At 30.5% G+C, this 12,056-nt stretch overlaps 3 protein-coding genes across 3 annotated transcripts; 2 read left to right on the forward strand and 1 right to left on the reverse strand.

Moving 5' to 3' along the window:
* The first annotated feature begins 62 nt into the window (after positions 1-62).
* Positions 63-622, forward strand: LOC124933085 (chaperone protein dnaJ 11, chloroplastic-like). The gene has a single exon (XM_047473813.1). The coding sequence runs from the start codon at positions 73-75 to the stop codon at positions 505-507; it is 435 nt and encodes a 144-aa protein (XP_047329769.1). The 5' UTR covers positions 63-72; the 3' UTR covers positions 508-622.
* Positions 623-1,690: 1,068 nt separating this feature from the next.
* LOC124931303 lies at positions 1,691-3,227 on the forward strand. The gene is made up of 6 exons (XM_047471739.1): positions 1,691-2,094; positions 2,178-2,226; positions 2,310-2,361; positions 2,436-2,599; positions 2,690-2,803; positions 2,892-3,227. Exons 1-6 carry the CDS (start codon positions 1,721-1,723, stop codon positions 3,084-3,086), a joined length of 948 nt encoding a protein of 315 aa, XP_047327695.1. The 5' UTR covers positions 1,691-1,720; the 3' UTR covers positions 3,087-3,227.
* A 744-nt stretch (positions 3,228-3,971) lies between these two features.
* LOC124929263 (endoplasmin homolog) lies at positions 3,972-8,597 on the reverse strand. The gene is made up of 15 exons (XM_047469582.1): positions 8,440-8,597; positions 7,874-7,994; positions 7,636-7,789; positions 7,468-7,548; positions 7,260-7,371; positions 7,046-7,172; positions 6,817-6,955; positions 6,601-6,718; positions 6,318-6,514; positions 6,014-6,229; positions 5,754-5,919; positions 5,346-5,487; positions 5,085-5,235; positions 4,606-5,013; positions 3,972-4,523 (listed from the first exon to the last, which is right to left on the reverse strand). Exons 1-15 carry the CDS (start codon positions 8,504-8,506, stop codon positions 4,230-4,232), a joined length of 2,493 nt encoding a protein of 830 aa, XP_047325538.1. The 5' UTR covers positions 8,507-8,597; the 3' UTR covers positions 3,972-4,229.
* Positions 8,598-12,056: the final 3,459 nt, after the last annotated feature.

Here is a 12,056-nt window from a genome sequence, read left to right on the forward strand (position 1 = left end):
TCTCTCTATATATATATATATATATATATAAGAAATAGAATTCTTACTCTTTCAAACACACCACACAAAAAAATGGGTTCATCTTCTTCATACATTCTTCTTCTACCTTCAAACCCTAAATTCTCCTCCGTGAAATTTGGGAAATCTGTAATTCGCATATCTGCTTCTTCCTGTGCCACCACGTCCAAGTCTCGGACGACATCCTCATCATCATCATCTCTTTACGATGTTCTTGGTATACACTCCGGCGCCACCTCTAAAGAAATCAAAACGGCTTACCGTCGACTGGCCAGACTCGTCCACCCCGACGCCGCCACGGCGTCGTACGGAGATTCGGGAGAAGAATTCATCAGGATCCACGCTGCCTATTCGACATTGTCCGATGATCCGGTGAAGCGAGCCGATTATGATGACAGTAGTAGTAGTATTAGTCATTCTCATCGTCGGTTTTCCAGATACTACGCCGCCAAACCGAGACGGACGTGGGAAACAGATCAATGCTGGTAGTAGAGATCAATGCCAACTCTGTTACCTCTTGTTCATCAACCAAGAAGAAGATTTTGAATTCCCAATATTTATTTAGGGTTCGTCGCCGCCGTCGCCTCCATTTTTACTGATTCTGAAATAATTCATTTCACCCTTCTTTTTTTTTTCTTTTTTTTAATAATGTAAATTATCTTCCTACAATGATACTTTTTTTTTATTATTATTATTATGAAAACCACCTTACATTCTTTTATTTTATAAAAAAATACTCCCCTTTTATATCAAGATAAAATATTATATTAAACAAAAAAATCACGATAATAATTTACATTATTAAAAATAATAATAGCAGGGAGATTGAAAATTTTAAAATTATTTCTTATTAAATTTTCAATCAAGATATACACATAACTCTATACATAATGAAGAAATGATTGGGGAGGAAATTTGGTGAGGGAATAAAGGAGGAATGACTTGGCGGCAATATGATTGGCGGAAAAAATTAAATAATTTCTCTCTCTTCTCTTTTTCCTCCTACTTTATCATTTTTCCAACCGAGGTGATGACAAATCATTCTCTCTCTCAAATTCCCCCTATCACTCCTCATACATAATTTTATTTTAAAATATTTTTTTTTTAAGAGTTTGCTGAATCAAATAAGATTTACCTAATATATATTAAATCCAAATTATATTAATCATATATTTAATTTAATAGGAATGTTTTGGAGTTTGGATAATCTTATTTTATTTTTATGTTGTTAATTAATGTTTAATATATATTTTTTTTATAAATCACTTACTTAAATAAAAAAAACTTTAATTACAAAAAGAAAAAAAAAATTGATGGCCAAAATGATGCAAAAAAAAAGTAAAAAAATAATATATTAAAATAAAATGATTGATTAAATGTTAGGTAAAATTAAAAAATATATATATTAAGGTGAAATAAATAATAAATATAGAAAATATATCTTATTTAAATATTTATAGAATTATAATTTGTGAATTTAATTTAATAGAAATATTGATTGAATTTCCGATTAATTCGCGTAATATAATGTTCAGATCTTTTATTTTTAATTTTTAATTTTAGATCTTTAGATTGATTTATTATTAACGGAGAAAAGTAAGATAAGGCCCAACCAAGGTTTAAAGAAAATTAAAGCCCAAGAATTTGATGAGATCCATCAATCAATTAATTAGCCACCACCAGAGCAAAACAGATTTAGACGATGGCGCATGTGATGCGGCCGCTGCTGCTGCTGCAGTCACCGCGGTGGCTGCGCCGTTGCTGTTCTCCGGCATCATTCAACCATCTCCTGTCCAATTCTTCTTCTTCACCACTCTTTGGTAATCCCCGCCTCCTTTTCCACATTTTCCGATCAGTCCCTTCTTCATACCAGTCCGTGCATTTCCAAAGACGCATACCCAAGTTAAAAGACAGATTGGCGGAGTCCGATTTGCCGGATACTGACGGCGAAGAATCAGATTCCCAGGGTCTCACGAGACAGAGCAGGAATGAGAAGAAGCGCGATGCTCGTCTGGCTGTACAATGGGGAAGGGATATTGCCGCCTTCTCCATTCCTGAAATCAAACTCATTCTCCGGTTACCCATTTTAACCCTTTTTCAGTTTGATTCAGTTATTTGTATTATTATGTTCAATTGATCAGTTTTTGCTTTAATTTTAGGGCGGCTTCTCTCGAACAGGAAGTGTTCGATGCTATAATGGTAGCAAAGGTCGTACATTTCAGATTACTAAGTTTAGTTAAGTAGTTGGTTTTCTGTTATCTGAACGAATTGTTTGCTTTTATTTTCGCCAGAGACTAGGCCGTGATGTAAAAGAAGGAAAACGCAGACAGTTCAACTACATAGGTAGGGTAAATGAGCTATCTTTGTTTCTCACTCACTCACTTTCACATGTGGGTTTTTTGGTTTGTTGTTGGTAGGAAGATTGATAAGAGAAGGAGAACCAGTAATGATGGATGGTTTAATTCAAGCTACAAAGGATGGTGGCCTGAGTAAGCTCCAAGCTTTTTGTCGTAAAGAGGCATTGATTACTGTAAATGTTGATAATGCACCACAAGTTATGGAATATGAAGATGAAGTGAAGGTAGTTTGTTTGTTTGTTTGTTTGTTTGTTTCTTTAGTTGTTACCTAGAATCAATGGGGACTGTTTGATTTTTAAGAAAATGAGTTGCAGGCATCTGACGGTTGCATGGAGTTAGTTGAGAGATGGTTGGATGGTTTGATGAAGAGAGACATGAACATTACAAAGGAAATCTATTCGGTTAAGGAAGTCGATTTTGATCGTCAGGTGATTGCTTTTTCTTATTGCATGTATGCTCTGTTTCATATCATTACAATTTACAATGAATGAAATGCTAATGTTCTACTCAATCCAGAAATTGAGGAGACTAGTGAAAGAGTTGTACTCAATCCAAGATCTTCAACAATTAGATTCAGATGAAGGGAAGGGACAGCTGGACGAGGTTGCAGCACTAGTTAGCGCGAAGAAGTCTCTCAAACATTTCCTCATAGTACTTGCTAAGCAGTTTCCTATAGGATATTTGATAGGAGGTGAAATAACTGAAATATAGATTCAATTAAATCGATTGCATTGAACTATGGATGGATGGATCATCCCAATCCAGAATACAATGTAAATTGATTTCAATATGTTGGTGTATTTCACTTATGATAATTTTTTGTCAAAATTATATCATTTCAAACTTTTATTTTGAAATAATCAAACCCTCAAAGCAGTGTTCGAACCATCATCCTCCACTGAGCTACCCTCTTCTTTATTCATTTGGTTGCCTAACTAAGTAACCTTTGTAATCTACGGGATTAGAACTGTCATTAAGCTAAGCATTTGAAACTATGGTAACGAAACTGCCGTTGAAAGGTGTTGGTTATAACATGCTTTTACTAGTGTTATGGGTCATGTTTTCTACGGATTCTCAAGGTTCTAGCTCGAGTGATCAATTTGACATATTTTTTTTGTCTTCTTTATAAACAGTAAACTATTATGTATTTTTGATTTTACTTACAATATATATCACTTAATAAAAAAACTTTTTTTGGTTTAGAGATGGCTTCTCTTTGCATATCTTTCCCACTCAATAATACAAAAATAAGTAATTGCGACCCATGTAGCTTCTTTTGTAGGTCAAAGTCAAACTACACCCTAATGTTCTAACATTGTGTACAAAATAAGCAGCAACAACCTCTTGGGCCTTTAAATATCGCACCAGTTTTTCAGAATTTTTTTAGTTTTATTAAAACAAAATCTCGTTAAACAAAAACTAAGTTATTTGTAATTTATTTAAGATAAATTATTAAAATGTAATTTTATATTTAAAATTAATAAAAATAAAATAAAAACATTTTGATATTATTATTAATAAATAAAGTGATTTGATAATATTTCATATTTCAAAGGAAAAACACAATCGATTCATTAAACCTTTTATTATTAAAAATAAAATAAAAATACTACAGTAGTATGTAAATAGAATAGATAAAGTGCAGTAGGAGAGAAGGTTACAAAATTCTTTGTGGCCTTACAATTTATAAATGCATGCCATTAATTAATTAATAGAAGAGTCGCCACCATTACTACTAATAATAATACTCTTGCTAAAATTTCTATCTTTTACTCTTTCTTTCAAGCACAAATCAATGCATTCAGCAGCCAATGTGATCAATCTTAAATCTTAAATCCAGATAGATGATTTCACCTACAATTCATCTTTAAAGGAAGATGCAGCATCTTCTTCAACAACATCATCATCACCACCGCCGCCGCCAGCAGCACCAGCAACTTCGTCCTCATCCTTTTCAACAGCCTTTTCTTCTTCAGCCACTTCAACTTCCTCTTCCTCCTCCACAACTTCATCATGGCTAATATCCAGGCTAGATTTCACCGAGTTATATATCCACGAAGCAAAGTCCTTTGGGTCATTTGAAACAAATCCACTCTCCATCAAAGCTGTTTGGTACATCAGTTGAGCCGTTTGCTTCACAATCTCATCCTATTTATGAAACAATCATCAATCTTCTTTTAGTTCTATTTCAAATAAAACCATATCCATTATTAACTAATTAATTAATTACCTCAGGGTCCTTGGCTACTCTCTCTTTCAATTCCTTGATAATTGGGTGTCTCGGGTTGATTTCAAGCACCCTCTTTCCTCTCATGTAAGCCTGTTTTTTAGCATCGGACAGAGTCTGGGACTGCATTATCCTCTCCATGTTCGCGCTCCACCCGTATTTTGATGTAACAACCACGCAAGGACTGTCTGCAAGACGGTTGCTTACCTTCACATCATCAACATTGTTTTCACTCCCAAGTGCACCTTTCCACCATTTCGTTAACTCCTTGTATGATTCTTTCAATTCTTTGTCTTTCGAATCCTTCACTATCTTAAGACCTTCTTTAGACACGTCCTGGAACTTTTTGTCTTCGAAATCCATAAGGTATTGCATCAGGTACTCGTCCACAGGGTCTGTGAAGAAAATCACCTATACGCGCACAAATTTTATTTATTATCATCTATTCTTCGTTTTTCAAATGGAAAATCCAAAATTATTACCTCGTAGTTTTTCTTGTTAAGTCTCTCGAGGAATGGTGATTTCTCCAACTGTTCCTTGCTGGTTCCAGTGAGGTAGAAGATGTCCTTCTGTCCTGGTTTCATTCTTGAAATGTATTGGTCCAGTGAAGCTAATTTGTCACCAGATTTTGAACTGTCAATGGGAAGAAGAAGAAGAAGAAGAGTGTTTATTTATGTTTATCATCAACTCATACTTCATATAGATCACACAACAGTCATATTAGAAGGGATTTTTCCTTTTACCTCTCGAATCTCAGAAGTTTTGCCAACCGGTTCCTGTTTGTAGCATCCTCAATAATACCCAGTTTTATCGACTTGCCAAAACGACTCCAGAATGTAGCGTACTGACCTTTCTTCTCATTTGCATCATCAGACGACTCCTCAACTGCGGAATAGAGTTTTGATAAGCAGATAATATGGAAAAATTACTAATCAAATCTGTTTTATCATTCAAATCTGCTAAAATATTTTATTTTATAATGTTTTTAAGATATTAAACACAAGGATGATTTAGTCATTTAAAACCAATAATCCACCTTTCATCAAACAAGGTTTATTTATTATTTCTTTCAAAAATCAGTTTATTTGAAATGAAACCTACATCAAACAAATAAGCTATTGAAGTGATAAAGCAAATTATATATGACTCACCATTCTTATCCTTGTCATTAGATTCTTCTGGATCCTCCTCTGCAAGCTTGCGAATCATATCAAGTGCCTTTCTGATCAGCTTCTTCTTGATTGTTTTCAAGCTGCTGTGTTGTTGAAGCATTTCCCTCGAAACATTCAGTGGCAAGGTGTCAGAATCGACAATACCCTGAGAACAGACATTAAGGAGGAACAGTTCAACACCCAAACTCAAAGTACGTATTCCTCAGTATAAAACAATCGTGTATTTTATTTAGCTATACCTTCAAGAAGTTAAGATACTTGGGCAAAAGTTCGTCAAACTCATCTGATATGAAGACCCGTCTAACAAATAACTTCAAGTTCGATTGTTTCGTGTTATAATAACTCTCGTACAGATCCTTAGGAGCCCTTGGTGGAACAAACAAGAGAGCCTTAAACTCTACATCACCTTCAGCATTGAAGTGACTCCATCCCAAAGGCTTTTCAGCATTGAAGTCCTGTTTTGCAAGAGAAATCGTATGAATTTATAAGATAACACATAACAACTATGAATTCCTCAAAGCCTATGAACTTTTAAACATTCACCTTGACTAAAGAGTGGTAAAATTTGATGTATTCTTCATCGGTAACCTCTTTAGGATTACGCAGCCATATGGCTTTAACATCATTCAAGAGCTCCCACTCGTAAGTTGTTTCGGTGACTTTCTTGGTCTTAGGCTTTTTCTCTTTCTCTTTCTCTTCCTCCTCTTCATCTTCTCCTTCCTCAGGAGTGCTGCTTTCAGCTGTTGATTATATAAAAATATGAACTTGAGCATTCCAAACCAACTTGAAATTGTCAAAATGCTAAAAAAAACGTTAAGGCGCTTACAGGTCTCTTCTCCATCATTAGACTCGTCATCATCAGCAGGGACCTCTACATCAACCTCATTGGCCACCCAGAGGTTTATAGGGAAGTTGATGAACTCAGAATACTTCCTCACTAGTTCCTGCAACCAACAGAGCATGCATATCATCGACGTCAGACACCAAACCAGAAGAAATTTCAGGTAATGGAAGTTAAAAGGGAGCTTGCATATAGATGTACCTTTAGTTTGCTCACTTCCATGTATTCTCCGGCGTCCTCCTTAAGGTGCAATTTGATTTCAGTACCACGCCCAAGTGGTTCGTTCCATGTATCCTCAGAAATGGCAAATGCACCATCAGCTTTTGATTCCCAAACGTGTCTGGAAGCATGAGTAAAAATATTATATCTCTTCATTTCACAGCAAACAAAAATGGCCTCAAAAAGTAAAATATGGCAACACTAGACATACTGTCGATCATCGTTGTGTTTGCTGACGACTTCAACATAATCAGCAACAAGATACACAGAGTAAAACCCAACACCAAATTGCCCAATGAGACTAAGGTCTCCATTTGTCTGCATTTTCTCCAAGAATGCTGCAAGCAGTTATATCATTCATTATCATTTTGTCCAAAATTGATAAGCAATCATACTCCTTCAACGCATAAGGCTCAAAAACATACCTGATGTCCCAGACTTAGCAATGGTTCCCAAGTTCTTGATCAAATCCTCTTTCGTCATACCTATACCTCTGTCACGAATAGACAAAATCTTCTTTTCTTTGTCGAATTTAATCTGCAATGTAACATGAAATATAAGAATAATAGAAAGGATAACATATTATCTTCACCCAAAATTTTGAATTAAGGGCAGACTGTTAGAGTAGTTAACCTGAATTTCAAGCTTTGCATCATCACCTTCACCCAAAATATCATTGTCTGTGAGTGAAAGGAACCTGATTTTGTCTAAGGCCTGAAATAAAATCAAATAATATCAGCAAATTGATATGTAATCCCATTAAGAATCAAATTGATCAAATAGAGTTAATAGCATGCTTACATCAGAGGCATTGGAGATCAATTCCCTCAGGAAAATGTCTTTGTTGCTGTACAGAGAATTAATAAGAATGTCCATAAGCCGGGATACCTCAGCTTGGAACTTAAATTTCTCAGCACTGCTCCGGAGAGATCTCTTTGAGATCGACTCCGCTTCCCTGAATCACAAAGCAATTCAATATCTTAGGTTTACAGTAGAAAGAGCACCGCTGATTACACATCCTATGAACAAATGTCTATACCTGCTGGCTACATCAGAATCTGTGGATAAACCGCTAGGAACAGCTCCAAATTTCTCTTCTACCTTTGGTGGATTCACTAGTTCGTCAGTCTCAACTTCTGCATTGGCCTGAATTTTGCGTCCTACAAGCAATACACCACAAGTGTGTCACCATCACAACAAAATGCATACACAACGGAAGAAGAAGCCAGCTCAAATACAATATCCCTAAACTGCAGTCGATATTGAAAAATACAGGATCTAACCGAAACAAAGATGTATTACCACGTTGAGTTACGATAACATAACCCTACAATACGCTTACCATCAACAATATACAAGAATTCGAGCACAAACAAGACAATGTGGCAATATCATATTGTTTTACAGATTCTACACAGATTTACGCTTGAGATCCATCATATGCAAGTTACAAGTTCAGTTTAATCCAGATGAAGGTTACAATAATGTAACAAACTAAGAATCAGCTGCTGTGAAAAGATCAACAGAAACACAGCCACAAGCTTTCTCACTCTGGAATCATGAAAACTGTGAATTGAGGAGAAATGAAAGATCCAGCATCCATACCTTGATCAGCAAGTAGAGATAGAGTGATAAGAAGTAATAGGACGGACTGGATCGTCCACTTCCTCATCGTTTGATTACTTGAAATTCTTGCAAATCTTCACTGATTGATGATCAGTATAGTATTATATTACAGGTGCTTCTACCTATAGATTAGATTAGTGAAGGGTTTATTTATATACATCTAAAGTAAAGAAGGACCCGTCGCCACCAAGACGAACCTTTCTGATTGGAGAAGCTAATGCTAGCTTGGAAGATCTGACGGTGATAAGGTCACTTTATCTGACGTGGCGCTATTGTATTGGTAGCTGGTTTCTTATTATACGTGGAAAATGGATTGTTTTAGACGTTACAAATCTGACAAATGTAGAAAATATATGCATTCATTGTTATAATTATTTTTTCATTCTAGTCTCAAATTCAATTCACAAATTATTTTATATAAAACTAAACAAATTAACTTCTTTTTTTCTGTTTTTTATTTTTATTTAATCATTATTTTTTACTCAATAATAACAGTATAAATTAAAATAATATATATTTATTAAATAATTAAAATTTACTTTATATTATACTGATTTGTTTTTAAATAATAATATTTTGTTATATAAAAGATATCATCTAGTTTATGTTAAAGATATTACTAATTACATTAATTTGTTATAAATAATTGTAATCAATTAAAACTATCCTGATTGATTAGCAAATATGTTATTTAACTACAATATATTTTTATATCATTCTCAACTAAAGCCATAGCCATTGAAATTTTTATTGTGATATCTATTTGTTCTTTTTTTATGTTTGAAAAATAATTATGCAACATAATCTCAATCAATCCATAAAGAATGCAAAATCTAATTGGATTATTCTAATCTGAATTTGTAATAGAGAGCAGGGAAATTAAATACTAACCTAATACAATTAAAAATAATAATTTAGTGGTGCAAGATAAATTATTTCTCTAACTTTTTTTTTTATGTTCTTTCTTCTAAATAGATTATTATTGAGTAGTTCATACTAGTTAACCTATTAAATGATAGCTTTGTGTCACGGGCAGAAACTCACCAATGGGCCGTGACATTTGCATGATATTTTAGTGATTCAATCATATTTTGTTTTATTTTTATTTGTAAATCGTGTGATGTATCATCGTATTAGTGTGAATATTATGTTTGTTTGAAAAAATAATGCAAACTTCATATTAACAAATGGATAAATAAGAGATGCAAATTTGATCATTTCTAGCCATTTACATCTTCATTCAAATACAATTGATCATTTTTATAAAATAATACAAAATGACATAAATCAATAAAAAAAATTGTAAATTTACATTTATTTTTTCTATTGAGTGATTTTATTTTACATTCAATTTATATTAGACCGGATTTTGAAAAAAGAACTTGAAATCCTCTCAAATTTTAAAGAAGTAATACTATTTTATTTTATTTTATCTGATGTAAAACATTTATTTTTATTAAGTCTTGTTTATTTTGTTTTATTTTGAATATTAATTTGTTATGTATGAAAAAAATTATATAAATATTCTAAACATTAATTTATATAAACAATTATTCTTTTAACTATGAATTGTGAAAAATGTTTTTTCAATAATCTTATTAATGGGCCATTAATCACAATAGTACTCATATTCACCCCTTTGGATATTTACTTTTGGGTTGTTGAAATTGGGGTTATCTAAACAATCTGGTTATTTGAAAAATAATAATGAGTAATAATTTTGTTTAAATAAAAATATTTAAAATATATAATGATAAAATAAAAAATAATAATTTAAAATATATAATAATTCAGTATTTCAAGTGATAATATAAATAATGTGACATAAAAGAGTGGAACGATAAGGATGATTTTGGGTCATAGTTATTTGAAAAACAAAAGATTAAGGCCTTAGTTCAGCTCACAAGTTAATGATAAATTATTTGTGTTCACTCCCATATGAATGAATTAATATTTAGTTTCTCAAAATAAATTTGGAAACAACCTCATACTTCTAGGAAGAAGTGTTTAGTATGCGGTAATAATTATATAGTATAAGTTATAAGGAGGTATAAATTGTAGGAGGGTATTAGAAGCTATAAATTATATAGATTATTTGTGTTTGGTTAGGAGTATAAATTATATAAATTTATTATTTTGTGTTTGGTTGGTGGTATAAAAAAGTAATAAAAAATGTAAAAGACTATTTTACCCTTATATTTATATAATTTGTTTTTAATATTTATCTTATAGGTAGTTTGTATTATTATTAAAATTAATAAAAAAAAAATAATATCTAATTATCATATAAAATATATTTTAAAAATAAAAATATTATTATATGGTTTACAATTTTTTATATATAATTTTTTATAATTTAATTTATATAATTATATAAATAAAACTTATTTATAAGTTAATTAATATTTAATAATTATTTTTAAAATTTATAAATTATTATAAATATTTTTATAATTGAAAAATATTAATTGTATGTATAAAACACAATATTAATAATAATAATTTTATACAAAATAATATTTAAAATTAAATGGTATAATTATAAATTAGTTTTAAAAATAAATTATATAAATATAAATTGTATTAATTAATAATAATAATATCACTAATTTATGTAATTAATTATAAATATTATTTATTAATAATGTAATAAAATTTTATTTTATAAATTAATTTTAGATACGACTATTATTATTAATTATCATTATTTGTTTTTAAAAATAATTATTATATTTAATAAGATTTAAAATTGTCAAATTTAAATATTTTATAATATAATTTTATTTATATATATATATATATATAATTTACCAAATGAAATAAAAATAAGTAATTAAGTATTTATTATTATTTAAATTATAAAATTAAATCAGTTAAATGTAAATAAATATTTAGTTATAATTTATTATTATTATATTTTAAAATATAATAAATAAATTATAATTTTAATAATTATATAAACTAACTAAAAGGTAAAGGGTAAGACTGGATATTAAAATTTGGTACTATATTATACCTCTTTCAAGTCATAAATTATACCTATGTATTATTGTAGATAAACTTATTAACCAACCAAACAATCATAGAAATTTTTTCATGTACAGTCTAATACCAAACGTAGCCCTAGAGTAGTCCTTCATATAGCAATGATGAAACAATTTATTTTTTATTTTTTTATAACTTAAATATTTTATAATATGTAATCATGAAGATATTGAAACCAAATAAAAATATGTATGATTCAGAATCAATGATAATCTTAGATCTTAATTCTAGTATTAATATGATAAATCAGTAGTTAGGTCTCATTGTAAACCTTTATAAACTAGTTATTCTTAAACAAATATTAATTTAACCCATAACAAAGTAGTTGAATTGATCAAATATTTTTTAATAGATAATTTCACCTAAAATCACTTTAAGTTGAAGTTAATATAATATTTCTAAATTAATAGTACATTTTAATATTAAAAAGTATTTTAATTTAAAATATTTATAATTAAAATTAAACTAAAAACTTTGAAATCTCAAAAAAATATTTGTAAACTTTTAAAATCATTTTTTGGTTAATTTTTTTATTTCATATACAACTATTT

Source organism: Impatiens glandulifera, chromosome 3, assembly GCF_907164915.1.
Source record: "Impatiens glandulifera chromosome 3, dImpGla2.1, whole genome shotgun sequence".
NCBI lineage: Eukaryota > Viridiplantae > Streptophyta > Magnoliopsida > Ericales > Balsaminaceae > Impatiens > Impatiens glandulifera.

Bases quoted from the DNA above. Each gene is read 5' to 3' on its own strand.
- LOC124933085 (XM_047473813.1), top strand. From the start codon at position 73: ATGGGTTCATCTTCTTCATACATTCTTCTTCTACCTTCAAACCCTAAA.
- LOC124931303 (XM_047471739.1), top strand. From the start codon at position 1,721: ATGGCGCATGTGATGCGGCCGCTGCTGCTGCTGCAGTCACCGCGGTGG. The intron at 2,095-2,177 runs GTTACCCATTTT...CTTTAATTTTAG, and splicing joins GAAATCAAACTCATTCTCCG to GGCGGCTTCTCTCGAACAGG. The intron at 2,804-2,891 runs GTGATTGCTTTT...TACTCAATCCAG, and splicing joins AAGTCGATTTTGATCGTCAG to AAATTGAGGAGACTAGTGAA.
- LOC124929263 (XM_047469582.1), bottom strand. From the start codon at position 8,506: ATGAGGAAGTGGACGATCCAGTCCGTCCTATTACTTCTTATCACTCTA. The intron at 7,173-7,259 runs GTATGTTTTTGA...AACTGCTTGCAG, and splicing joins TGCTAAGTCTGGGACATCAG to CATTCTTGGAGAAAATGCAG. The intron at 6,956-7,045 runs GTATGTCTAGTG...TCATGCTTCCAG, and splicing joins AAACACAACGATGATCGACA to ACACGTTTGGGAATCAAAAG.